General features: G+C 42.5%; 2 protein-coding genes across 3 annotated transcripts; both read left to right on the top strand.

Moving 5' to 3' along the window:
* The first annotated feature begins 4,907 nt into the window (after positions 1-4,907).
* On the top strand, positions 4,908-8,388 carry LOC118358177 (fibroblast growth factor 17-like). Of its 2 annotated transcripts, none has more exons than XM_035735709.2 (5): positions 4,908-5,492; positions 5,579-5,615; positions 5,999-6,143; positions 6,808-6,914; positions 7,936-8,388. In XM_035735709.2, exons 1-5 carry the CDS (start codon positions 5,461-5,463, stop codon positions 8,224-8,226), a joined length of 612 nt encoding a protein of 203 aa, XP_035591602.1. In that variant the 5' UTR covers positions 4,908-5,460; the 3' UTR covers positions 8,227-8,388. The 2 variants fall into 2 exon arrangements, with proteins under 2 accessions (XP_035591602.1, XP_035591600.1); XM_035735707.2 differs by having other exon boundaries at positions 4,911-5,492; positions 5,966-6,143.
* A 3,093-nt stretch (positions 8,389-11,481) lies between these two features.
* Positions 11,482-25,312, top strand: LOC118358166 (FK506-binding protein 15-like). Its single transcript, XM_035735677.2, has 28 exons — positions 11,482-11,621; positions 12,827-12,930; positions 13,011-13,089; positions 13,212-13,281; positions 13,410-13,484; positions 13,588-13,686; positions 13,792-13,941; positions 14,056-14,124; positions 14,269-14,412; positions 14,522-14,673; positions 14,764-14,812; positions 17,441-17,557; positions 17,647-17,722; positions 17,942-18,045; positions 18,197-18,397; positions 18,481-18,579; positions 18,670-18,764; positions 18,833-18,935; positions 19,705-19,876; positions 19,997-20,133; positions 20,381-20,536; positions 22,126-22,278; positions 22,509-22,601; positions 22,689-22,817; positions 23,300-23,407; positions 23,525-24,099; positions 24,270-24,369; positions 24,663-25,312. Exons 1-28 carry the CDS (start codon positions 11,572-11,574, stop codon positions 24,741-24,743), a joined length of 3,540 nt encoding a protein of 1,179 aa, XP_035591570.1. The 5' UTR covers positions 11,482-11,571; the 3' UTR covers positions 24,744-25,312.
* Positions 25,313-27,534: the final 2,222 nt, after the last annotated feature.

Consider the following 27,534-nt stretch of genomic DNA (forward strand, 5'->3'; position numbering starts at 1 on the left):
CAAATGGTCAGCTTGCAAATGGTTGGGGTGTACTTAGGGGTCAGAGGCCTTTCTAATAACTGCAAATCTATACACTTTTAGCACTCTAAATGTATAAATGAAAAAGTGTGATTAATGTAACTAGATTTCAGGTATGTATGTTACATGTTGATACATTTGTACTAATTTTTCAGCATTTACCCCTTCATGTCTGAGTATGACATTTCTAGAAAAGGTCCACTCTGACATAACATTCCATAAGAGGCAAGTATGTACGGCCTGTCATTATACAGAGCAATGGTGAGAGCCCTCCTATGAGTCAATGGAGCCCTCTCACCAGAGCACTGCTAATAGTAGGGGTTTGGGTGGCACGAGTGAAGGTGCCCAACTGCTGTGCAGAAATCCACAGGGGGAAGCAACAGGACTATTCTCCAAGCTCATCCTCTGAAACAATCTGAGTTTTATTATTCATAAAGAGGACCACCCACTTTCTAAACCTTCGCCTCCTCGATTTTTGCAGGGTCAGAAAAAGTGACCAGTTGTTCTTTATGGCGGAGATCTTTACGATGTGGTTAGAGCTGTTGGGAGACCACCAATTGTCCTTTCACATGTTACTGGAGGTACAGCAACTCTGAAGTATACTGGATAAAGATTATCCTGTGTTGACATAGTTACTCAATATAATATTTACATGTAGTGATACTGTATAGTGATGTTTTAAAGCTGTCCATTACTTTATGCAGGAAGCCTTTGGTCAACTGATGGCAGGTCAAATTTGAGGTAGGTAAAAAAATATATAGCCATTGCATAACATAAGGAATAACTTTTACAGGTTGTAGTATACATTTACAATCACATATATGATCAGTTCACATTGAAGCATGTCAGATTTCTCTGTCCACCTGTCATGGGTTTCTGCAGTGTCACCCTCTCTCTCTCTCTCTCTCTCTCTCTCTCTCTCTCTCTCTCTCCTCTCTCTCTCTCTCTCTCTCTCTCTCTCTCTCTCTCTCTCTCTCTCTCTCTCTCTCTCTCTCTCTCTCTCTCTCTCTCTCTCTCTCTCTCTCTCTCACCTCACTCTCTCTCTCTCTCTCTCTCACCCTCTCTCTCTCTGTCCCTCTCTCTCTCTCTCTCTCTCTCTCTCTCTCTCACCCTCTCTCTCTCTCTCTCTCACCCCTCTCTCTCCCTCCTTTTACTACATTTACAATCACATATATGATCAGTTCACATTGAAGCTCTCTCTGTCTATCTCTCTCACCTCTCTCTCTCTCTCTCTCACCCTCTCTCTCTCTCTCGCCTCTCTCTCTCTCTCTCTCTCTCTCTCTCACCCTCTCTCCTCCTCTCTCTCTCTCTCATCCCCTCTCTCTCTCACCCTCTCTCTCTCTGTCTCTCTCTCTCTCACCCTCTCTCTCTCTGTCCCTCTCTCTCTCTCACCCCCTCGCTCTCTCTCTCTCTCACCCTCTCTCTCTCTCTCACCCTCTCTCTCTCTCTCTCTCTCTCTCTCTCTCTCTCTCTCTCTCTCTCTCTCTCTCTCTCTCTCTCTCTCTCTCTCTCTCTCTCCCTCTCTCTCTCTCTCTCTCTCTCTCTCTCTCTCTCTCTCTCTCTCTCTCTCTCTCTCTCTCTCTCTCTCTCTCTCTCTCATGAGGTTCAAAGGAGTGTTAGTGTTTATTTGTACCAGGAAAAATTCTATACCTTTTCTGTGGGTGGCTCTAGGTGCCTGCTTTTCATTGAATGTCTGGTTATTTCCATCACAGCCTTAGCGCCAGTAAAGCCGGCGGAGACACGAATAAATTAGATCAGGTTGCAAGGCCTCAGATCTCACCATCATTTTGTATTTCATGAGGCCACATCATTTTTTTCTATGTACATCCCACTCCCCCCAAACAAATCTGACACCCAAGCAAGGCAGCCTGCTGGAGATGAATTCCACAGTGATGAGGTGTGCCACTGCAAAAGCTCTCTCTCCCCTCTGCCCCCCTAACATTTCTTCTAGTTAGCTCCTATAATTGGAGTCTAGTCACAGAGCTAAACATCCCACGTTGCCATGTTTCTACGTATAGCAGTATGTAACACCCCTTGTGACATCCCTTTTGAACTACGGTCATATTCATCACATTATTTCCCCGTTGGAACAACTATAGAGTACATCACTCCACACACTATACTAGAGTAAAAGTATAGGAAAGACTATAGGTAATTAAGTATGAATAATACATTATGGAAATGTTAACCATAAATGCGCATTTTATGTGCGAAAGGTCAATTGGTGGGGTGGAGTGGTAGTGGTGGTGTGTGTGTGTGTGTGTGGGGGGGGGGTGATCTGACTAAGTGGGTAAGCTTGAAGTGGTGTTTACTGGTTTGATATGCTTTAAAAATAGTATATTTTAATTGTCCAAGCAGACTACGCTGAAGACAGGATCAAATATCAACAGATGCCTGGCAAACATTCTTTGAAGAAGCAAATAGGTTTTCCAGGTGATGTGGTGTCTATTACCGCTGTGTAAGAAATTGTGGTTCATTTCTGTATTGCTGTATGTGCATCTATATGTATACATACAAATGTGTTTTAAGCATGTTTCCTTCATCTCAAATGATGAATGTTACCTTGCTTGCCTGCCTTTTGCTTGTTTTTGCTTTGTTTTTTACAAAAAAAATAAACATTGGTTGTTGTCAAATTATGCCAGAGACTACAGCTTGGGCAACACAACTTGATGGATGGACTGACTGACTGACAGGTTTTAAGAAGTGACATTAACATTGCTACAAAGTCTGCCACCCATTGGGCAGAATAAATGGTGAGATATGCATTTTTTAATAAGTGCATTATAAATAAGAAACAGAAATACCTTATTTACATACGTATTCAGACCCATTGCTATTTGACTCGAAATTGAGCTCAGGTGCATCCTGTTTCCATTGATCACCCTTGAGATGTTTCTACAACTTGATTGGAGTCCACCTGTGGTAAATTCAATTGATTGGACATGATTTCGAAAGGCACACACCTGTCTATATAAGGTCTGGGGATCTGGAGAAAGGTACCAAAAAATGTCTGCAGCATTGAAGGTCCCCAAAAACACAGTGGTCTCCATCATTCTTAAATAGAAGAAGTTTGAAATCACCAAGACTCTCCCTAGAGCTGGCCGCCCGGCCAAACAGGGGAGAAGGGCCTTGGTCAGGTTGGTGACTAAGACCCCGATGGTCACTCGGACAGAGCTCCAGAGAACAAGATTCTCTGGTCTGATGAAACCAAGATTGAACTCTTTGGCCTGAATGCCAAGCGTCACGTCTGGAGGAAACCTGGCACCATCCCTACGGTGAAGCATGGTGGTGGCAGCATCATGCTGTGGTGGATGTTTTTCAGTGGCAGGGTCAGGATAGAGAGAAAGATAAACGAAGCAAAGTACAGAGAGATCCTTGATGAACACCTGTTCCAGAGCGCTCAGGACTTCAGACTGGGGCGAAGGTTCAACTTCCAACAGGACAACAACCCTAAGCACATAGCCAAGACAATGCAAGAGTCTCTGAATATCCTTGAGTGGCCCAGCCAGAGCCCGGACTTGAACCCAATGAAACATCTCTGGAGAGACCTGAAAATAGCTGTGCAGCGACACTCCTCATCCAACCTGACAGAGCTTGAAAAGATCTGCAGACAAGAATGAGAGAAACTCCCCAAATTCAGGTGTGCCAAGCCTGTAGGTTCATATCCAAGAAGAGGGTCTAAATACTTATGGAAATGTGATATTTCAGTTTGTTATTTTTAATACATTTTCAAAAATGGCTAAACATGTGTTATTGCTTTGTAATTATGGGGTATTGTGTGTAGATTGATTAGGAAAAACTATGTAATCCATTTTAGAATAAGGCTGTAATGTAAAAAAGTGTGGGAAAAGTCAAGGGGTCTGAATACTTTCAGAATGCACTGTATATTATAGAGAGCTATGGTGTGTATTTTTCTTTTTTTAACTAGGCAAGTCAGTTAAGAACACATTCTTATTTTCAATGACGGCCTAGGAACAGTGGGTTTAACTGCCTGTTCAGGGGCAGAACGACAGCTTGTCAGCTCAGGATTTGAACTTGCAACCTTTCGGTTACTAGTCCAACGCTCTAACCACTAGGCTATCCTGCCGCCCACTGTATAAACAGTGTAACAAAAATGCAATGTACAGTATTATAATGAGCTATGTGAAAAATACAGTATATGAATGCACAGTGTGAAAAACTGTGAAACAATAATTATGCAACTATCATAATCAGAGACATGTACATAATCTCAAAACGATTTTGACACTGGTGTAAACCTGGACAAAAATAGACCATCATTCAATTAATGCCAGTTTAACAAGCGGGAAATAAACATCCTGGTAACATCAGTCAGTCATCAGTTAATGATGTTGATTAGGCTACTACACTATTGCAAACATGATTTATCTTTAGTCGAGAATGGAGAAAGCAATGGATTTTAAACCTCATTGCCACACCCCTTCTAGTGAGATTAAGCTACTCACTTTTAAATACAGCGATTAATTAGAATCTAAGTGCATTATAACGTAGTAGATAACTCGCATTTACATCCGTCGTGAAAGAGAGGTGAGAGAGAAAGAGAGAGAGAGAGAGAGAGAGAGAGAGAGAGAGAGAGAGAGAGAGACAGAGAGAGAGAGAGAGAGAGAGAGAGAGAGCAATCGAGCGCAAGAGATGAAAAACAGGATGTATTTTTTTATGTTGTGTATTTCCATAAAATAAAACAGATAAAGTACATGCTGATATACATAAGGCATGCTGGTTAATAATTTGCCGTGATTGCGTAATATTGTGCTTAATACCCAAAGTGAATTACATTATCATCTGTAGGCCTACCCGGGTGCTATTAAAACTTTTTGCCCCTTTTATTATTTTTTTTACAGGCCACAGTGCCCTGCCCACCCACAATCCAAAACCTCCGACAACCAGTTTATGGGAGGGACCAGCCTTTCAACATTTAACCACTGCGCAGCAAGAGGCCAAGACGCGCTATGAGTAAGAGGGCTTTTTAAACCTGGAATTACTTGAGGCTACATTGAGCTACGTATGGGGAACAATATTTTCTCTTGAAATAAACATCTAAATGGCAATAGTTAGGACATAATAGTGTTCCCACTGGACTTGTATGATGGATCTCGGCGACTCTTTTGGTTGCATACCTTTTGGATACTCTAAGGAAGAGCTTCACACATCAACACACCTGCTGTAATTGTAGTATAGATAGGCCTACCATTTTCCTCATATGCGTACCATGATGTGTTTCTCCTGAACACTTTGAAGAAGGTGTTCACATCTGAAAGTTGGTGTGTGAATGGAATCAAACTCATAAACTAACAAGGGACACAGAGTGGACAGGTCAAGCGGATATCCGAAACCGGGGGACTCTGTTGGATAACTTTGGACCCGTTGGTCTCTTGCTCTCCGTGAAGAAATACATGTGGAATTGGATTACATAACAAGAGAATGTATGGAATGAATCAGCGCTGTATTTACATGTAAGAATATTTACCCTTTGAAACATCCTTATCGAAAAACATTTGATTGTTGGTGATGTTTTATTCATTGTGATTTCATTTCGCAGATCTTTTCATTTCTTCGTGCTGTGGTGCCATGCTCAGGTAAACCCTCTTTCAAAGTCCCGTGCAGATAGTTTAGACAAATTATTATTCATAAGCATTTGATGATAAATATACAAATGTCTTGATTTGCTTGTTATTTTTAAGTGGGCCGCTTGCCTCTGAATACATTAATTATAGGCCTAATGCAACACAATATGTTGTCCTACAAGAGTTGATATCATGATTGTTTTTTTACCAAATAATGTACAAACACTGATTTAGTATTTTTTGTATTATGTTATTCAGTCAAGCTCTGGAGTCAAGCAGTGGTCTCTTGTTTTAGAAAACATTTCAATTAGAGGTTAGAAGAAAATCCTACAAGTGATTATTTTTTCCCTTTGCATAAAAAGGGGGAGAATCACCCGTCTCCTAATTTTAACCAGTATGTGAGGGAGCAGGGCGCAGTGACGGACCAGTTTAGCCGGCGACAGGTCAGGGTTTACCAACTATACAGCCGGACCAGCGGGAAGCACGTTCAGATACAGGGCAAGAGGGTCACTGCCACTGCTGAGGACGGCAACAATTACGGTAAATTGTTCTCTTCTCATGAGGGCCATGACACTGTTTTCAACCAGTCGGACGCATGCATGCAAGGCTTATTAATAGTTTTTGACGAGGACTGCATTTGCAATGTTCTGTCTGTCTATGAAGAGCTCTGTAGCCTAGGCTAAGCCTACTTTCCCACCTAATTCTGCCTCCACCCTCTGTATAGGTCTGTATGGTAATTTCACCTACCTACGGTATATCTAAATCTCGTCTGGCGAATCGGGCCAAGTCTTTTGTCCAGGTCCAATACACATTCCTGTTGTTAGCCCTAATTAACCAGAGGGAGTAAATCAATGGACCAATAGGACAAATGCAATTGGTATTTGTGTATTCCACCCTGATTACTTTTGTCTTCAAACATGCATAACAACACTTAATTAATCATAGCAATGGCTTGTTAATGTCTCAACCCGAAACCCATAATATCTCACATCATAGGCTGTTAAGATCATCTCTCTTCAGTATATGCCAGTTGTTTTTAGGCCAATTAGGTTAGCTTATTGCTAGCTTCCTACGGTTTTGTATTTTCATTCCACTTCCATATAAGAATTGTAATATGATATAAGGAGTGTACAAAATAGAGTTAATTGACATACTGGATTTATCACACCATTGTTGTATTTTCATATGGATATGTGTGTGGTAGCACGTCTCTTTGTAGAAACTGACACCTTTGGCAGTCGGGTTCGGATCAAAGGTGCAGAGAGTGGACGTTACCTCTGTATGAACGGGAAGGGGAAACTAGTTGGAAAGGTATCATGTCAAATCCACATCACTTTCAAAGTTGAACACATTCTAGCTTGCTTGTTTCATAGTTATATGGTCATTGTTGTGTAACTGTAATTGTAAATTCTTTAAGTGAAGTTTTCTTTCAACAAATAGAAACATAGTTTGAAATAGTGAAACTGTAATAAAAGGGCTGTATTTACTAACCAGTGTTTCTCCCTGTCATATGGCAGACATATTTGGCCGACCCCACCGATCACCGACCCTATGCAGGCTAATGAATAGCATTACAAACAAGTGTCATTATAGTGTGTTATAATGACACGTGTTTGTAATGCTAATCATTAGCCTGCATAGGGTCGGTGATGGGGAGACAACCAACATGTATTTCCAACTGTAGCAGATCTACAGTTGCAAGGCATGGGATAAACTCTCCTCATTCCCTTTGGTGGTTGGTCAGAAGTCAACCCTCCACTTCTTGCATGGGAATGGAAATGTGTATTCAGTGTTGTCTGCTTGCCATGAGAAGTAAAGGGTTTCATCGCTCCATCCTTTTGGGGTGTTGAAAGACTAGGTTCTGGTTTCATCTAGTGAATAAATAAGTACAGATGAAGGCTGTATTTTTCTGGTGGTAACAGTCTTTTGGACAAATCCAACAATATAGTTATTGTGGTTTAGATATGTATTTAACATTCACTGTTCATAGTTTATTGTTTTGAAATGGAGGCGGCTGTACTGATATGGTAACGTCATTGTAGCTGTTATGAAACAGTCTGAAAATGTAGATACAATGGATGTACACATTGTTTGCATTCGTCTGCTGGTGATAAAACTCATGTAAACATAACTGTAAACTAGTCGGTTCCGGTGTTTCAGGAGAACATTGAAGTATTCCATTTTGTTTGGAGCTTGAGAATCAATAGATAGTAATGTAGTTCAGAGGGACATACTTTAATTGACCTATCCAGATGTTGTTGTTTTGATCTATATGCCTTCTAGTAGTGGCACTCTGACTTGATGTCTTTCATCTCTCTCATCCTCTCAACAGCTTAATGGAAGAAGCAGGGATTGTATCTTCACAGAGATTGTTCTGGAGAACAATTACACTGCCTTCCAGAATGCCAAGTATGAGGGCTGGTATGTGGCTTTCACTAGGAAAGGTAGACCCATCAAAGCCTCAAAGACGAGGGAGAACCAGAGAGAGGTCCATTTCATCAAGAGGCTACACAAGGGCCCACTACCTTTCCCCAACATGGATAGAATCAAACACTTTGAGTTCATCAGTTTTCCCCCCACCCGTCGCGCAAAACGGAACAGGAAATCACAGGCTGCTGCCTAGTACAGAACAAATTGGACTCATATTGTTGAGTAAAAATATGGAACTTTATATTTTTAATACGCAAAGATACTTAAAATGCTCAATAGTCTAAAGGATTATTGTTGTAAAATGATCCCATGTAAATAATGTAAGAGAGTAAATGAGATTGATGTATATATTTAATATGACTGTGTTTGTGTGTTTTTTCATGATCTTTTGGAGTGGTGATGCGACAGAGAGGAAATAGGCACATGAATAAACATGTTCAACTTGGTTAGCACAAAACTTAAGCGTGACAAATGCAACATCTTACCTTTAGATCGTGTCTCTCAAATGACTACTTTCTTGGTACGTGTGCTGAAATAGATTTCTGAGTTCACAAAACCTCTTCAGAAATGTACAGGAACGAGTAATGTTCTTATTTCGCATATCAGTGTGCACAACAGGTGCATCCATTTTTATCCAGTATAAAAATCAATAGTCAAGTGGCATACCATTCTAACAAACGGCTATGCAAAGACAATATTAATTTCTCAGGCTCAAATCTTCAATTTATTTACTGATATGTAGCCTAGCTACTTTACTTTTGGTCATGAATATGAATTCATTGCTTAATATCAAAGTGAGACATGCACTTATACTTACTCAATTCCATGATATTAATTATGTTGCCTTAACCCTATATTTCAAAAGAGCAACAACACCAATCAAACCCATAACACCATTCATGTTCTGTGTAGGATGAATTTGTTATGCAAAAACAAATAACCAAGCATCAAATGATTCCAAATGATTAATCACATGGATTTACGGTACTGTTATGACAGACCAAAAATGATATTGCACTAACCCCTTTACCAAGGAATAGGCCAGTAATATTGAGATTATCGCTTGTAATAAAGTTGGCAAGGAAGTACGACATGGGTATTAACATTAATTTTCCTTAATAGCAAGACATGTGGTCATGTTTATGTAATATAAATTAGATCTATTTTCAACCTGATGACAGATCATTTTTTAGGAAAACCATTTGTCAATGTAGGCCTAATGAAAGCCACTATCTGAATGGCCCCACTGGAGAGGTGCTGATCCATCCACCCCCCACATCTGTCTTTTATTTCAATCATCGCCAAAAGTCAGATAAGGGCACCTGATTAAACACGGACCACATTGATATACCCTGCTAATGCTATCATAGGGACAGAATACATTTGATCCCCATCCTTTGGTAATAGTTCTCAAATAAAATAGCCTGTTGGCACATGCAAATGTAGCTCAATGGAACAAGTATCCTAATTACAGTGCCCCCCGTAATTAGTGGTCTATCATGTCAGTTTTGTTCTTTTGGGGGGGTAACCTGCAAATACTGAGATGTTTAAATTGGAGTAACGGTTCACTCTAGTGGTTATCATTGTATACTGCAACGGTAATGGTCCCATTGGGTTTATCGAGAGTCATTTTCTGATTGATTCAGGTGCTTTTGGTAGGATAAGCCAGAGCTTCCGGTATATAATAACTCTAGATAAGCCCAGTGGGGCAATTAACGTTTTCAATTACCGTTATAATGGGGTCAATTACCGCTTCGCCGCTTCCTCTCTGCACATGCCCCAATAAAGCCATTTTGGATAAACTGACCCTGGACCTGCAGTCAGACCGAAAGGAAAAGCTACCGCTGTGTGTCAAACGGAAATGGAATTTAAAGAGTGCCTCAATTTGCCCCGGAGCAGAAAATTTTACAGCACCATGGATCAGGTGGTATGTCAGCTGATCTGAACAGGAAGAGATCCAAGTTCAGTGAGCGGTGGCAGTCATAGCGTTATTTCTCAATACGTATTATAGTTATCACACATCATACTATTTGAGAAAAACGTAACTGCTACTCAATAGCAAATCCATTCATAATGTTTGTCCCTGACGACGAGGATGGAGATTTTCTGTCACCTACTGGAGGGTGAGTAAGTTTCCTTTCTTTTTCTGGACAGATTGCTAGCAAGAATTACAAGAAATTGCCATGTGGGGGAATCGTTTCTCGTTTCAGCTTGTTTAATTGTTATTGATACGATGTCTTGTTTTGAGGTTTGTTGACTGATTTCCTGTCAATGTTAATATGGCCAAAAATTCTCTAGCTAACTAACCAACAACTATAATGATGCATTAGAGCGACAACAACTGGTCATTGTCCAAATATATTTATCTTTTCAATAAACATTGGAGACAAAATACAGATGACATGTTGTCAACCATCTAAGCCAACCTCTGTTTTCCTCGTGGTTGCGCGCTGGTATTTTTTTTTGCTCAAAAACCAACCCTTCTATTTACTTGAGGATGTCGGGTGCATAGATGCTGTAAAGAAGTCAATGGAACGCAGACATTTACCAGATTGGCGCACATTTAACAAATCTGGTCAAACAAAGTAGATATTCGTCAAAAATCGGTAATGGTTGAAGTATTGTAAGAGGCCCATAATGTTGTTACTTAAGCAAGCATTATTCTCTGTTTTTCACCTCAAATTAGTGTGAAATACACATATAAACAATGGCCTAAATGTAGGTTAATTTTATTGGAGTCTCGATCTTATGAGGAGTCTCGATCTTTCCCCCATGCGTTTTTATGTCAATTCCATTGTTTTGGTCGAGTTCGATTGACCCTCTTTACCGCATCTATGCCTTGCAAAATAAATAAATATCGATGGGAAGGGTGACTTACTGCACGGAATTTGCAGGTACAGTATGAGGTGCCTCATGCAACTGATTCAGTTGCAGGTCACTCTAGTTGCTAGATCCTATGCTTTGGGTCGTTTGTGATTTCCCCCTTTTGGCTGTGAGCCCAGTTTTTAGTTGCTGGATTAATTGGCCTGCTATGTCTGCTCTTAAGTAGATGACTAAAAATCACTTGTACAATGCAGGCTAACTGCCAACTACGGCCTATGTGTTTCGCTCTCTAACATTTCCTGGCTAGTAGGGCAATAGTTCCCTCAGCTAATATGATTTGGCGGAATGAAGCTTGTCTGGGCCAGAAGCAGTGAAGGAGGGGGGAGGCGAACATTGTGGCTCCTAATTCCTCTCACATGCTGCTAGTTAGGGCCAGTAGGGCGAGGGCTGCCTGCTCCTTCAGCTCAGCAAACTCTGGACTGCAGACTGAGCCGGAACTCCACAGCTCTTCCAGTGATATGGTGTCAGATCTGCCATGGATGTGTGACTGCTTTGGGGAGCAAGACATTGAGGAAAGGAGTGGAGGGCATCACTGAGGGTGGGAACACTGAAACACAGTGTGTTGGGTGACCCGTACCAGCCTTACACATGTAGGCGAAAGGGGCTACCCTTGACCGCCAGTCGTAAGCAACAGACTGGCTTCGAGGTGTCCACCATGTCTTCTCCTCTAAGGGATAATGACTACCTGTGGAGGGAGATCCAAGGGTCAGTATTGCCCTGCTCTGGGGGGAAGAGTTAAAGTAAAACCTGATGTTTTGTCTTGATGATGACCGCATAAGCCTAATTTGCCACTGGTGGTCTGTCTGTAGCAGTTGAGGAAGGTTATGGGGTGTCTTATTATTTGAATTTGTGGTTGCCTGGTTCTAATGGCGAATGGGAAAATGTTCCTGTGGTCATTCTATTTACGCTTCAGTTATGGCAACGTGACATTGTTAGAGATGTTTCAATTTCGTGATGATATAGGCTATTCTAGTGTGTAGCCGTAGTAAGAGCTGTTGTGATAAAATGACCTACACTAATGGTATTGTGTTTTCGTCATCTTGCATTCAACGACCTGTTAAATGTGGGAATTAACAAGTCATTGTGGTGTTAACTACGGAATGCTGACTTGTTGGAGGCAGTTAGACTGAGGGTATCTGAATCCCAATATGTCAGAGGAAAGGGCTCATAAGAGCAGCTTTTCTCTATTGTTTGGGCATGGGTCTTGATATACAGTGTGCGGTTGCTGTGTCAACTGGGCATGGGTCTTGATATACAGTGTGCGGTTGCTGTGTCAACTGGGCATGGGTCTTGATATACAGTGTGCGGTTGCTGTGTCAACTGGGCATGGGTCTTGATATACAGTGTGCGGTTGCTGTGTCAACTGGGCATGGGTCTTGATATACAGTGTGCGGTTGCTGTGTCAACTGGGCATGGGTCTTGATATACAGTGTGCGGTTGCTGTGTCAACTGGGCATGGGTCTTGATATACAGTGTGCGGTTGCTGTGTCAACTGGGCATGGGTCTTGATATACAGTGTGCGGTTGCTGTGTCAACTGGGCATGGGTCTTGATATACAGTGTGCGGTTGCTGTGTCAACTGGGCATGGGTCTTTTGTTCTCTGCTGAATATACATTCACTTTTTTTCACTCACATTTTTTGTGTTCGGTGAAATCAGAAACAGTGAGCCAGGAAATGATTAACCATGAAACAGGACAGCTGCTCAAATAACACAAGACCTTTTAGCTTTTCATTCAATGAGATGTTTGTGTCTTTATGGAACATACCATGGTGTGTTGATGTCTTTTGATAAAATATTTGTGAACTTAGGAGGGGGGTTTAGTAGACCTAGCTCATTACACCAATAGGCCGGTCGCAGATAATAGGCTTACAGAAATGACCTAAATATCACTTCCTCTGTGTTATTTCAGCGCAAAGCTGGCATCACTTTTTGGACTGGACCAAGCAGCAAGTCAGGGGAATGAATCTTTTCAATATACAGCCCCTAAACAGCCCAGGAAGACTTCAAATCCAGGTAAAAAACAGAACTTAACCGTCGCAAGGGAATGTGACCAGGTCAACCTGAGATGTGTTTACAGCATGTTTTATTTCCAGGTCCTCCTGCCCAGAAACCTGCGTTCCCTCCGGGTGCTCCTGCAGTACTATTGGCTACAGCTATCCATGCTTTCAAATAGTGAGCATCTTTAAACTGTACAAATGACTAGAAATACCATCCCCCGTGGATCCTGTGACATCATTAGACCCATTCATTGGTTTTGACTTAATCCACAACTGACGGTGCATCTTTCTGTTTAGTCTTAACGGGCAGTATCAGAAACAAGGAAAGCTGGGAGCTGCAGTCCTGGGTAACCAAACAACAAAAGAGGTGAGACCAGAGTTGTGCTTTTATTGGAAACAGTCCATTTTCATAAGATTTCTATCGCTTTGAAAATGCTTATCATCATGCAAGTTTGCTACCATTGATCTATGAGTTCCCTGTCTGTTTTCTCCTAGTACAAACTCTTGCTTTACATCAGTCAGCAGAAACAAGTGACTGCGGCCAAGATTCATGTTGGCTTCATCTTTACGGTGAGTTTAAAACAAAAACATTGTCAGAGGAAGCTGAGCAAGTGAAAAGAGAGCCAGTAAGCTTCTCTAAAAGAATCTCGCTCTCTCCCGTTGTCTCCTGCAGGTTCAGCCCAACAACTACTGCACTTTTTATGATGACCAGCGCCAGAACTGGTCCCTGATGTTTGACACAGAGAAGGCTGCTGTAGACTTTTGTAAAGAGGTGATGGACAGCTGAGCTTAGGTCATGTTTAATTGCTTTGTGCAGAATATATTTTAATGTAGAGTGGAATAAAAGTGATTTAAATTGGCTGCTTCTTTAATTTAGGTGTGTTTGGCAAAAGTGAACAGCGCCCCCTCCTTAGATATGGTGGTGGTGCAGGACCTGACACTAGGGGAGGGACAGGGAGTTGAGACTGGAGACTCCCTGGAGGTGACATACACAGGCTGGCTCCTACAGAACCATGCCGTCGGACAGGTAAGATATGGCTGTGTGTGTTGTGCCGTTAGAGATTTGTGCTTCGCACATTGCTGTGTGTCCTCTTTGCCCTGGGAGAGCTAGTGTTCTTGTAATGTTCAACTATTGTTTCAGGTGTTTGACTCCAACCTGAACAAAGACAAGCTGCTCCGACTAAAACTTGGCGCTGGGAAAGTGATTAAGGTGATTAATTGATGTACAATTGGTGAATAATGTGGGTCGTATAGGCACAGCTAACACTTCTGTTCTAAAGAAGAATAGTAGGGGCATTCCATACCAGACATGCATGTGGAATGCACAGCTTCCTCTGTCCTCTCTGATTGCTAGGGCTGGGAGGAGGGCATGGTGGGTATGAGGAAGTCAGGCCGGCGTCTCATGGTGATCCCTCCCAGTCTGGGCTATGGCTCCCAGGGAGTAGCCAACCGCATCCCAGCAGACAGCACACTCATCTTTGAGGCAGAGCTACGACGGGTAGGACCTCCAGCATCTCGCAAATGGGACTGTCCAGTAACTCTAAGCCAAAATGTAATATTTAATGTGTCTTTCTTTGTATCATCATGCCCTTCTGTTGTGTCCCCAGGTGAAGTTGGCGAAAGACAGTGGGTCTGACCGTGTCAGTGCTGGGTCTCAGGACTCTGCTGCCTCTTCACCTGTCCCCTGTGTGGAGAACCTGGGTCCCTACCTCCCGGCAGGGCCCACTCTGTTCCGTGCTACAAGCCCCGGGAGACCAGGGTAAAAGCATAGGCTCATCTAAACACAATCACAACCAGCTCTTTTCTGTCTTTGTTCCTCTTTCGATTGCTTTCCCCATCTCTTTTTCAGGGAACCACCACTTCGGGCAAAGTCTAATTCCATCAGTGAACAGTTGACAGTGAGTGTTTTCTCTCTCTCATATCTGAGTCACATTAGACTTTTATGTAAAACAGGCACAGCTAGGGCTCTGGCGACCATAATATTTTGTCAGATGGTTATTGTCATGCAAAAGACTGCCGGTCTAACAGTAATTGACTGTAAATGAACATAAACATGTTTAGCATCTCCAGTTAGATCCAAAAATCTCAAATTTGGACTCATCAGACCAAGGACAGATTTCCACCGGTCTAATGTCCATTGCTTGTGTTTCTTGGGCCAAGCAAGTCTCTTATTGGTGTCCTTTATTAGTGGTTTCTTTGCAGCAATTTTACCATGAAGGCCTGATTCACACAGTCTCTCTGAACAGTTGATGTTGGGCTGAAATTTCTGAGGCTGGTAATTCTAATGAACTTCTGCAGCAGAGGTAACTCTGGGTCTTCCTTTCCTGTGGCAGTCCACATGTGAGCCAGTTTCATCATAGCGCTTGATGGTTTTTGCGACGGCACTTTCCGGATTGACTTACCTTCATGTCTTAAAGTAATGATGGACTGTCGTTTCTCTTTAATTCTTAGAGCTGTTCTCGCTATAATATGGCCTTGGTCTTTTACTAAATAGGGCTATCTTCTGTATGCCACCCCTACCTTGTCACAACACAACTGATTGGATCAAACTCATTAAGAAGGAAAGAAATTCCACAAATGAACTTCTGACAAGGCACACCTGTTAATTGAAATGCATTCCAGGTGAATTCCTCATGAAGCTGGTTGAGAGAATGCCAAGAGTGCAAAGCTGCCATCAAGGCAAAGGGTGACTACTTTGAAGAATCTCATCTAAAATATATTTTGCTTATTTAACACTTCATTTTATTGGTTACTACATAATTCCATGTGTAATTTCATAGTTTAGATGTCTTCACTATTATTCTACAATGTAGAAAATAGTACAAATACTTTTGACTGGTACTGTGTTTGAGTATGTATATAGAGATTTTTTTTTAAAAATTGCTATCTCCTAGATTTAGGATTGATACCTTAAAACCTTGTGCTATAAAAAATCTAATAAAAAGTATACTATAAATAATTATACCTAAAGGGGTCCCTCAATTAATTATTCTATTACTAGGCTATTCAAAATCAAATACAAATGCACTCATTGTAGGATAACTGTAAGCCATCCTGCACAATTGGTGAACCAACAGCATCGCCTAGGGCCATACATTCTCTCCTAGAATCATGGATAGACATTTTGGAGAGTAGCATAAGGTAACCTGTCCATCCAGTATGCATAATGATACAGTCCACCGATTTTCCACCAAAAAAGCCGATGCCGATTAATCAGCCACTTTTTTTATTATTTTTTTTATTTTATTTTTTAATTTAAATTATTTTTATTTATTTTATTTGTAATAATGACAATTGCAACAATACTGAATGAACACTTAATATAATACATCAATACAAATAAATTTAGCCTCAAATAAATAATGAAACATGTTCAATTTGGTTTAAATAATGCAAACACAATGTGTTGGAGAAGTAAAAGTGTAATATGTGCCATGTAAAAAAGCTCATGTTTGAGTTCCTTGCTCAGAACATATGAAAGTTGGTGGTTCCTTTTAACATGAGACTTCAATATTCCAAGATAAGAGGTTTTTAGGTTGAAGTTAATATAGTATTTATAGGACTATTTCTCTACCATTTTGTATTTCATATACCTTTGACTATTGGATGTTCTTATAGGCACTATAATATTGCCAGTGTAACAGTATAGCTTCCGTCCCTCTCCTCGCCCCTACCTGGGCTCGAACCAGGAACACATCGACAACAGCCACACTCGAAGCAGCGTTGCCCATCGCTCCACAAAAGCCGCGTCCCTTGCAGAGCAAGTTAACCCACTGTTCCTAGGCCGTCATTGAAAATAAGAATGCGTTCTTAACTGACATGCCTAGTTAAATAAAGGTAAAAAAATAGAAATCGGCCCTAATTAATCGACCATTCCGATTAATCGGTCGACCTCTAGTCCACACTCCAAAGATGATTACTTGAATTGGTTTGATTTTGGAGTATAGGCTACCAATTACGGTATGTACCAAAGACATTAAATCAGTTTTGTTTCATGTTTTTCTGCCATGCATAATATGTGGTAGTCTATGTATTATATAACGGCAAAATCATTATTTTAATTCAGTTTTTTGGGGGGGCTTGGCCTCCTAAGCCTATACTCTAATATTTATATGGCTGTTTTGAATTAATTATCACCTTAGCAAGCGCTGTCTGTTTCCTTGTTAGACTTTGAAACAATATCCACAACAAACATGTTTTACACTGTTTCAACCTGCTGTTGAACATCTTTCACAGTGAGTTTTAAATCACAATACTGTTTTGATAAGTTTTTGATGTGATTTTTGATTGTATTTTCATTGACGTCAGTGGTTAGAGGAACAATAGAGCCCTGAGTACCAGGTCATTAGGACCTGATGGAGGGACAATAGAGCCAAGAGATTGCTGTGACTCAACGGTCACATGTAATTTTACTGTAGTCTTTACTCATGGCAGCTGGTGTGGCAGTAATACTGTCACCGCAACAGCCCTAGGCACAGCTGACCTGATAAAGTATAACCTATTCCTTCATCTTCCCGTTGCTCCAGAATCCAGACGCCACCAAAGCCAAGCTGATATCTCGCATGGCCAAGATGGGTCAGCCCATGTTGCCCTTCATGGCAGGGCCGTCCTCCCAGCAAGACTCCAGCGACTCAGAAATGGAGGTGAGATGAAGGGTTTATTTTCATATAGCTGCACCTACAGTATAGTAGCTTAGATAAGTATTCGAGAGAGAATCGCTGTCTTCCTCCAGGACCCCAGAGTGAAGGAGCGTCCTGCTGCTCCTTCTCCTGTACAGATCTCCACTGCCCTCCAAGCTCCAGTGCAAGGTGAGCTCTCCCACAACCTCTGCTGGAGCCATCACTCTCCATGTTTAGCTGACCAATAGATTGGTCTTAAAAAAAAACGGTGATATTGACCTGTGTCTTGAATTGTTAGACTGAGATCTGCTGTAAAACTTCCTTTTCAGGGTGTCTGTTTGTTGATGCCCTGGAGGCTGCCTTTGGATGACATTTCTCAGTTTGTACATATTTGTTTTTTTTCTTAAGTGCTTTCTCACCCTCATGGGGCATCGCCCTCTGCCTTGATGCCTGTTGCTATGACAGCTGCTGCTCCGCAGCCTGTGATGTCAGGCTCCACCCATGCCTTTCAGGTGAGAGTGACCATGTCATCATCGTTCAACTGTCAAAAATTTAACTAATTTCCATGCTATTTTGTATTGACTTTAAGGTTCACCGCCCTTTCTAATGAAGCTCTCCTCATTCTCTGTTGTCATTAAATCAGTCCGTTATGTTCTTTCATAGCCTTACGCCTACCCACAGTCCTCTATGTCTCCCTCTCAACTTCAACCAATGGGCCAGATGTACCCCACCCAGGCAGTACCATACATGGGAGGCACTGGCGAGGTCACTTCCTTCCTTATGGCTGAAGCTCGGCAGCATAACTCTGAGATCCGATTGGCTGTTGGCAAAGTGGCAGATAAAGTGGACCAGTTGGCTTCAAAGGTCAGCAGTAATATGAAGGGTATATCTCTGGTGTTATCAAACATCAGTTTTTCCACTTCTCATCGATCCTCATGTTTTGACAGGTTGACGACCTTCAGAGGCAAGGAGGCCACTCATTGGCTGTGCCCAGTGTCACTATGGAAACCGCCATGATTATGCGCAACATCCAAAGAATCATTCAGGTATAGTCCGAGGGTGGGGGGGATTTTAAGCTCTCGGATTTCTATATATATATATCTATATCATCATTAAATGTGTAACTGTCTTTATAGGAAAATGAATCTTTAAAGAAGGACGTGTACGAGAAGAGCTCACGTATAGAGGAGCAGAACCGCAAGATCGGGGAGCTCATCAACCAGAACCAGAGGTAAGACAGACATTGATCTGCTGTAGGAGGCAGACATTGATCTGCTGAATTTCCTTGTTGTCGTCCAGGTACATGGAGCAGAGTAACCTGCTGATGGAGCAGAGGAATGACTCCCTAAAGTCCTCAAGTGAACACAACCAGGCCCGGACGCTGCAGGCTGAGCAGGACAAGGTAGATTACCAACCCTACGTCTGTATATACTGTTATCACCCTGCAAGGATCAACAAACGTTCCCTTATACTCTCCCAGCCAGTGGCAGTATGAGGTGTGATTATTTAAAACCCATAGCGATGGCTCTAGGAATTCTTCTCATGACAAAAGGGTTTATTACAGCATCTAACATGGCTGTGGGGATTTCAGTGGCATTTACTTTGGTGTGTCTGGGGACTAACAGAATCTCACCTCCATCCACTGCTCCTGGCTGTTTGTCCTGCGGTGTTAGTCTCAGGACCTTTTTTAGTAGTGACCGTTCACTCTTTCCAGCATGCTCTGCCTCAGGACCTGGGCTTGGGCCAGGTGAGCCTGTTTGCTCACTCTCTACCTCCCTCCACTCGTCATCTTCCCCATCCCCCTTTTCGTTAACTTTTCATTTATTTCATTTTTATTCAACCCTTCCCTCATTATCAGTCATCTTAATCTTCTTCCCACAGGGTCATGCTGTTAGAGTCCATGTTAACTCTGTCTCTCACTCATCATCATGTCTGGCCAATCACCACCACTGTCAACTCACTCTCTATGGCTCTATGACCACTGGGAAAAAATGGCTAGAAACGGACAGTTCCCACCATGTTGCTTTGCTTCCAGTCAGATTAGTGATCATAAAGGAAAGATGAGGAAAATAAGCAAATTTTAGGTTATTGGGACACCAGCCTGTCACTGGGCTGTGTATTGTATAGACAGACAACACTGGTGACTATCAGTGCTTGTCTCTATCCCTCAGGTACGTCTGACAGAGGAGCTGGCCACGTGCACATCACGGGTGTCCCAGCTGCAGCAGGAGGCCACGTCTCACCAGCAGAGGGCTGCAGAGCTGCAGAACAAACTGACCTCTGCCCTGCAGGATGGCGACACACACTGCACACGCATCTCCTCCCTAGAGACCCAACTGGAAGGTATACACTACTGTTACACAATGTGTTTTATTTAAAGAGGTTAGACAGGTGTCAGCGTGAGTGTGTTCATCTTGGTGTAGGATGGAGGAAGTGTCACTAAAGGTGTGTGTGTTTGTGTAGAGCTGAAGGAGACTGCAGAGAGAGGACAGGCGCAGTACCACACAGAGAAGCAGAAACGCAAAGGGATGGCTCTCCGGGTGAACAACATGGAGGAGGAGCTGCAGGACCTGAAGACTGACAAAGACAGTATGGAACGAGTGAGTATGGCACACAGTAAATTTTCTTGTTGGTTTATCTTTTAGATTTGGGCACCAATGCTTACGTCAGTGTGCGTGGGCCCCCTCTCAGACGTGCATGGTAGAAATTGCCCAGAGGCAAAGATCTAGGATCAGCGTACAGATCTCAGTTCAGCTCTCTTCACTCCTAAACCTTGACCAGAGTTGGAGAAGGGCCTAAAACTGACGTTAGATCGGTGTCTAAGGGTATCATCATCCTTCTTCTCAGATGGTGTCGGACAGGAAGAGGAAGTGGCAGGCAGAGAGGCAGCGGTGTGATGAGGAGATGGAGGAGCTGAGGAGGAGCAGCCAGCAGGACATGGAAAGTCTAAGGACACAGCTCCGCAAGGCCAGGACCAGCACTGGCCAGGCAGCCTCAGAACAGGTATTGTACAGTGTTTCCCCTATATTAATCAGCAGCGGCGGGCTCCACTATTAAATCGTGGCCGCCACTCCCAAAAATATGATGTACATTTTTATATATATATTTATTATTATTTTTGGGGGATGGTAAAACATTTTCAGTTTAAATTTAAACAACTAAAACCAGATATAAAGTATGTAGAAAAGATAATGGATCTATATATTTTTTTTAAGATCATCTTTGAGAACTAACAGCCACCAGAGTAAAAACTAGACCTAGGTTTCTATCTAATTTGCGACAGATTTTCATGTGAATATTCTAAAATCTGCATTTTCCCACTAGAGATGTTTCCATCAAAATGACTTTTTGCGGATAAAAGGCTGTGTGTGATGACGTAGTGCACATTAAAAAAAAAATACCGTTAAATTCCCATGTACCGAACTAAAAATACAAGTTAAATGTGTTTCCATCACACCAATAATGTTGGTCAACTCTACTGATGAGTTTGTCACAAAAACTGTTGCGTTATATCGCTGGTGCCCTCTTGCCTAACCAACAGCTGACAGATACATTGCGGGTAGGCTACCTACATTATGAGATTATTATGGATATGAGCAATAGTATTTGTCAAACGGAAGCTAAGCATCGATCGTCATGTCACCAGAATAAGACCCTCAATATTCAATGGAAGGGAGCATCAAGCTCATCACCGTGCACGTTCAACGCCCTGTGAAGTTCATCAGAACTTATTTTATCTGTAACCTAATAAACTGTAGGCTTTCCCGGGTCGTAGTGGGAGGACCACACAACATATCAGGTGACTCCCAAGTTTACTTCGATCTGATGGTTATGATATCAATGTTTGCGCATTAAGGAGTTTCCACCGCCATTTCTAGCATGATGCATTTTACAGACACAAAAAGATCCCGCCATGTAGAACGAACAAATTGTCAGCATTTCTAAAATTGTACCGGCGTTTCATGTTGCATTCCTTTTTTTCATGCCTCAGGTAATTTATCTACATGAAATGGTTGGATGGAAATGCTCTTACACAGGGAGAATCTACAATTCCAAAAATGTCATGGCACGGGGCCCCTATTGATTTCATTATAATGTTTGAGTCACTTAGTATAAGAACACGGCACAAGCCATGGGCTAACTGTAAGAATTGCAGAAAAATTGCTTGAAAGTAATTGTTCAGTTTTTCCCATAATTACTTACAATAGGAGCGAAATAGTTTTCCTTCCCACATTTTTTTGGGGGGGGTATAAGTTAACAGAATATGAACTTTTTAAAGAGATGTGCAGTTTGACCAGTGCACATTTTCTCTCAGCCCCATTGCAGGAAATTAGCTTTATAACTGGCATTTGTTATTTTATTTTCAGCTCCATCACAACACCCCCACCCCCCCCTACACTAACTTTGCCACCGCTGCTGAAAAAAATCCTAGGGTAAACACTGGTGTATATGTATCGTCTATCGGGAGGGAGTGATAAATATTTACACAGCCAAATCTCCTTTTGGATACGTTTTTAGTCTATGAAGAGTCATTTTGTGTGTGTGCCTGACTGCGTGTGCGTGTCTGTATTTTTTTCGGGTGTGTGTTCCAGCTAGCCCAACTGCAAGCAGAGCTGGAGGAGGAGTGGAAGGGGAAGTGTGAGCAGGCGTTGGCCTCAGCCAAGGAGCAGCAGGGGCGTGAGATGGCCGAACTGGCAGAGCAAAGAGACATACTGGAGCAGAGACTGACCCAGCTACAGGAAAAGGTCAACAGCCTAACCCATATTATACCGTACACAAAACTTTCTCTCTCACGACGCCACTTTGGACTCCTGAGCTCATACATCGTTTTATGTGTGGCCAAGGGGGATTTGTTACTGTTGTTCTTCAACAATGGGAACGACATAAGTACAAGGATGTGAAATTACTTATTCTGTAGCTTAATCTGTGAGAGGGTTCCGCACCACTACTAACGGGCTCTCTTTCATTCGAACAGTTTTCGGCTCTGAAGCAGTCTAGGGACTCAGAGGAGCAGTGCTTGTTGCAGCAGCAGGGACAGGACGAAGAGCAGCAGGTCCTACAAGAAAAGGTATTGATCTGGTTATGTGTTAGCTGCTAATGCTATTTCTAACTCTCTCCATAATGTTATGAAGTCTTCTTTCTCTCGCTCTCTCAGTATTCAGGCCTGGAGGAGCAGTGGTCAGCTGTGAGACAGAAGCTGGAGGGGCGAGTGGCTGAGCTGGAAAGGAGGCTGGCAGAGCAAGGGGGCCAAGCGGACAGTGCAGGACAGGACACTGCAGGGGAGGTGAGGGGGATACAGAGCCATGTTTTCTTTCAGACAGCTGTGTCTTACTTACCTGGAAAATTGGGCAGTAGATATTTGGTTTAAACCAAAACTTGGAACATACAGTTCAGGGCTGTAGTTCTATTTTATACAAATGTATGTCAGTCTGAACTTAAAGGTCAATAAAATAAATACATTTCAATAAATGCTCACTGTGAAGTGTTCTGGCTACATGATGAACACAGGCTAGTATTCTTTTTCAGAACGGGAGTTTGACATTGCCCAATTTATTTTCAAATCCTTGGGGAGAAGAAGTGTATAATGTGACAAGGTGAAAGCTGTACTTTGTTGTGCATTGAAAAATGTGTGTTTTGTTCACACATACTTAATGTTTTATAAGCCCATACGGGCTGCGCAATAATTGGGTGTACGACACAAAAATAAATCAATCAATCAATCAAACTGCATTTCATGTTTTGACCCTGGCCATGTTTTCCTGGCAGGTGAAGCGTGTAATGAATGGAGTGTTTCACTCTCTGAGGGGGGAGTTTGACCTACACGAGACTTACACAGGCAGCACTGTGCTCGGTGTAATCGTCAACACCATAAAGGTACAGCATCTCTTCAGGACAATGACCAAAATGGTTGTCTCAATAACGTGTAATTCACAATGAAGATGGACTGAAAAGGATGTGGGTGAATTAATGTTGGTCTTTGTCCCTTTACAGAGTGTTACCTTGCAACTGCTCAATGGTACCGAGAGACGTTCATCCCATCTGAGGGAAGAAGAAGAAGAGGTGGACAGTGATGTGAGGCATAGAGAGGAGAGACCAGCTCAGGATGCTCATGTGAATGGGAAGGAAGAAGAGGAGGAGCAGCTGACTGAGCAGCTTAGTGAGTCCTCTGTACAGAGGGAGGGAGACCCCAGAGATGTGCAGGAGAGGGCTCACCTTGAGGCAGTACCAGAGACGAAGAAACCGACTCGAGTGGAGCCAGAGGCAGACATCGACACGGATCCAGAGCACCAACCACTCTCAACCCAGCCACAACCCCAACCACAGGGAGAGATCACCACAGAGCCTTCTGAACCCACTGGCATAAACCTTGAGGAGAATCTGCCCTCTGAGATAGGACAAACTCAGTCCGAAGGTGGCATAAGTAGCCCGGAGGTGAAGAAAATGAGTGGGACCATTGAGGGTCCCCTGGGTGAACTGAAAAGAACTAGCTCCAAAGCCACAGGTCCTCAAACCCAGCTTCCACCTCCACCAAGCCCCCTGTATGATAGTCCTGGGAAAGTAACAAGGTGAGTTCTATAGAGAGACCAGTGAACTAAAATTAAACTTAGATAAGGCTCTGTTATACCGAACCATGTTCATAATTAGTCCCTTACTAATATGCATGAATTCCTGCATCCATCTATTTCTCACCCCCTTCTATGTCCATTCTCACTTGTGTGTTTTACTATTCTCTCAGTCTGACTGAGGGAGTAGGAGAGGAAAATGGGAAGGAGACATTTTTCCTGAGCACAGCCCCAACCAAACCCCCACCCACGGAGGAGGAGGATGATGAGCTGGTGAGGAAGGATCTCTAGGGCCACACCAGTTCTCTCAGATGTCTACACACTGTTTCTGTTCCCCCTGTTTGTCAGTGGAGCCTATGTTTATCTGTTGTGTGGCTTACTCTGTGAATAGTACAGCAGGTAAAACAAAGATGGTTTCGGGATCGAATTCAGTGGCATTCTTTACTGTTAAGTCTGACAGGAACTTGTTCTGAATTACTTCATTTATTTCTGAACAGTGTTTTGTGGTCAGCAGAGAATTACTGAACACAACTCGCATTTGATATATTTTCCCCATGTTTTCTCAGAGCTTGAAGGGGCAACCTCCCCCAGCCCCTCTGTTTGGCGACGAAGAGGATGAAGATGATGATCTTGACTGGCTGGGATGAGCAACAACTGAAGTGATGAAAGTCTTATGAGTCTTAAAGTCCAGATGGAGGGACAGGCCCTCTAGAGATATCATTTCCACTGTCCTAAAAGGGACTACATGGAAGGGACGTGGTGAACTCCGTCTCTGTACATGGAAGGGATGTGGTGAACTCCGTCTCTGTCTCAGATAAGGCAACTCAAGTGAGTGAGACGGATGTGCTGTCTGACTGCTCTGAACACTGTGGTTAGAGACCTGTGCTGTGTTGATCTTTTGGTCGGACCAGACTGCTGCTGCCTGGAAACCACCTTTAATCAATTAAGTATTGATTAAAGGTGGTTTCCACCAGAACCCCCCCAGAATTTGTTGACTTCATTAGGCCTTAAATTAACATAATTTTGGTCTCTAGCTGATGATTTAGCTTGTTTTCCCTGTCGTGTTTGATTGTCTGTGTTTGTTTTCAAGTGTTTCAAGGCGGTCATGTATTATGTGCTAAATGATGAGGGCTTGCTTCTTCAAGAACTTCTAACTTTTACACATATTTGCTAACCGATATTCATTCCAGAAAATAAAATGCATAGAGTACGTGGACATCTATTGTTTCCTTTCCAACTTGACCTTCTCTTGTATTTCGTTAAGATATTGCACTAGTGCGATTTCTGGATCATTTTGGTGATGACATCCAGAATCAAACCAACAACTTGCTAAATTGAATACTGATACTTAAAACATTTTAAAAACGCATTGACAAAAAACCGGATCAGAATTTGGTGTTGATAGACATTTACATAACACCATATCATCAAGAAGTATGCCCAAGATGAGTAATGTCATGAGTATGGAGAGCCTTGCATGGCAACCTCCGAGACAGGATGGGGGTGGGTGTAAAAACAACTTTGACCAGCAGCTGGAGAAGAACTAGTCTCTCGCCGTTGCTTGGTAACGCAAGTTCTGAAAGGTAGCTATTGGGTAGCTAGCGTTCTGGCTAACAAAGTTGTTTAGCTAGCTCTTACATAGATTTTTCTTAGCCTATTCCATTTACTTGTCTGGCTTGCCCTCCCATGAGGTACGTATGCGTTGCACTGGGATGCTTTTTGCTCCATAAATATCAGCAGAGTTACTGTAGAAGTGGCTGGTCTAGATAGCTACTGTAGAAGTAGCTGGCCTAGATAGCTACTGTAGAAGTGGCTGGTCTAGATAGCTACTGTAGAAGTAGCTGGCCTAGATGGCTACTGTAGAAGTGGCTGGCCTAGATAGCTACTGTAGAAGTAGCTGGCCTAGATAGCTACTGTAGAAGTGGCTGGTCTAGATAGCTACTGTAGAAGTAGCTGGCCTAGATAGCTACTGTAGAAGTAGCTGGCCTAGATAGCTACTGTAAGCTTCTCTGGATGTTTTGAAGTTGTTTCCTTCCAATGAACGAGAAGAATGGGGCTTCGCCAAAAAAGTAGTAGGCTCTCTTCTAATCTACATAATGGCACACTACTTAGATTGAACCAATGTATTGGGAATGCTAACGTGTTATGCTAGCATGGACACTGGAAATAGCTAGTGTGTAGCACATGTACAGGACTAAATGATTGCACTCACTCATTCTCTCAAGTGTAGCCCATGGTCAGCCTTGATACATTAACCACCCTTAGTGTGGCTAATGTATCAGAGTGGAATGAAGGCCCAAAGATCCCTAAAGTGAAGTTGCTCTAAAAGACGAGAATTTTGCCACGGATGCCTTAACTCTTCCCTCCAGCCAGTCACAAGCCCACCAGAGGGAGCACAACAAAAGGTTGGAGAGGTGAGCCAGAACAGAGTTATAGCCTAACACAATTCAATATAGTAAGTATATTGCCATTGGCCATCCAGTATACTGTAACAGAAAACACTCCCAAAAATGGAGTCCTACATTTTAGTTGAATATGTTTAAAAGTTTAACCAATAGATTTGCATAAGGGTCTACATTGCAGCAATTACAACTCTCATTCTTTGCAGTGCAGATCTCCACTTTCCAGGGTTCAACTCTGTTGACCATAGTCCTAGTGACAAGCAACACAAGGGAGTCAAGGTTGGTCAGTGACACTAGCAGATAGTAAGCCTAATGTCAGATGCAAGACTTGTTGACTTTGTCTTACACCCTTTGAAAACCAAAGTTGTATTTTTTGTAGACTATTCTTTTCGATGGTGAGTAATGTTGATTGTAGTAGAGCTGATGCTGTGTAATGTCTGAGGCTGTTATTGCAGCTCAGCCCAGATCAATCTTTTGGCTAGCTGCTCCAGTGCATCATGGGGCTCTGGCTCCCTATTGATGTGGATCCCCAATCCCCAACACATCCTTCAGAGCCACGCCCAAAATAGGTCACATGATTTATTGTATTTGATGTGGATTTTAGCTTTATTTTTCGTCATATCAGTCACTTTATGTTATAGCCCTAGACCTTAGATTGTATTGTTTGCTTACCACAACCTTCTTTTTAGGCATTAAACTTGGCAGATATACAGATTTTGGTGTCAAATTGCCTTTTTGTACACATGCCTAAACTGTCAAGGAGCTCATTTGCCTTCTGTCCTGAAAAACCTCAAGTGGTGAGTACCATATATTCACTGGTTTCATAAATTGTATGTGGCAGGTTATTTATCTTTGTATGACATTATTGTCAATGAAAACACATTGTTTACCAGTTACATTTACTCCTCTATATTGTGTGTTAGAACAGAAAGAAGTCCAAGAATGTGTGGAAGAGGGTGCTGTTCCAGCTGACTCCATTGACGTCACAGCTGAGAAGTGAGCATGGGTTGGGCTCCCTAGTGGCACAGCAAGCTGT

Source organism: Oncorhynchus keta, chromosome 25 (genome assembly GCF_023373465.1).
Source record: "Oncorhynchus keta strain PuntledgeMale-10-30-2019 chromosome 25, Oket_V2, whole genome shotgun sequence".
NCBI lineage: Eukaryota > Metazoa > Chordata > Actinopteri > Salmoniformes > Salmonidae > Oncorhynchus > Oncorhynchus keta.

Excerpts from the sequence above, each read along its gene's own strand:
- LOC118358177 (XM_035735707.2), top strand. The coding sequence starts at position 5,461 with ATGTATGGAATGAATCAGCGCTGTATTTACAT. Across the intron at positions 5,493-5,578 it reads AATCAGCGCTGTATTTACAT|ATCTTTTCATTTCTTCGTGC; the intron begins GTAAGAATATTT and ends TTCATTTCGCAG. Across the intron at positions 5,616-5,965 it reads TGCTGTGGTGCCATGCTCAG|GGGGAGAATCACCCGTCTCC; the intron begins GTAAACCCTCTT and ends TTGCATAAAAAG.
- LOC118358166 (XM_035735677.2), top strand. The coding sequence starts at position 11,572 with ATGTCTTCTCCTCTAAGGGATAATGACTACCTGTGGAGGGAGATCCAA. Across the intron at positions 13,090-13,211 it reads GCTATCCATGCTTTCAAATA|TCTTAACGGGCAGTATCAGA; the intron begins GTGAGCATCTTT and ends CTTTCTGTTTAG. Across the intron at positions 17,558-17,646 it reads CCAGCGACTCAGAAATGGAG|GACCCCAGAGTGAAGGAGCG; the intron begins GTGAGATGAAGG and ends GTCTTCCTCCAG.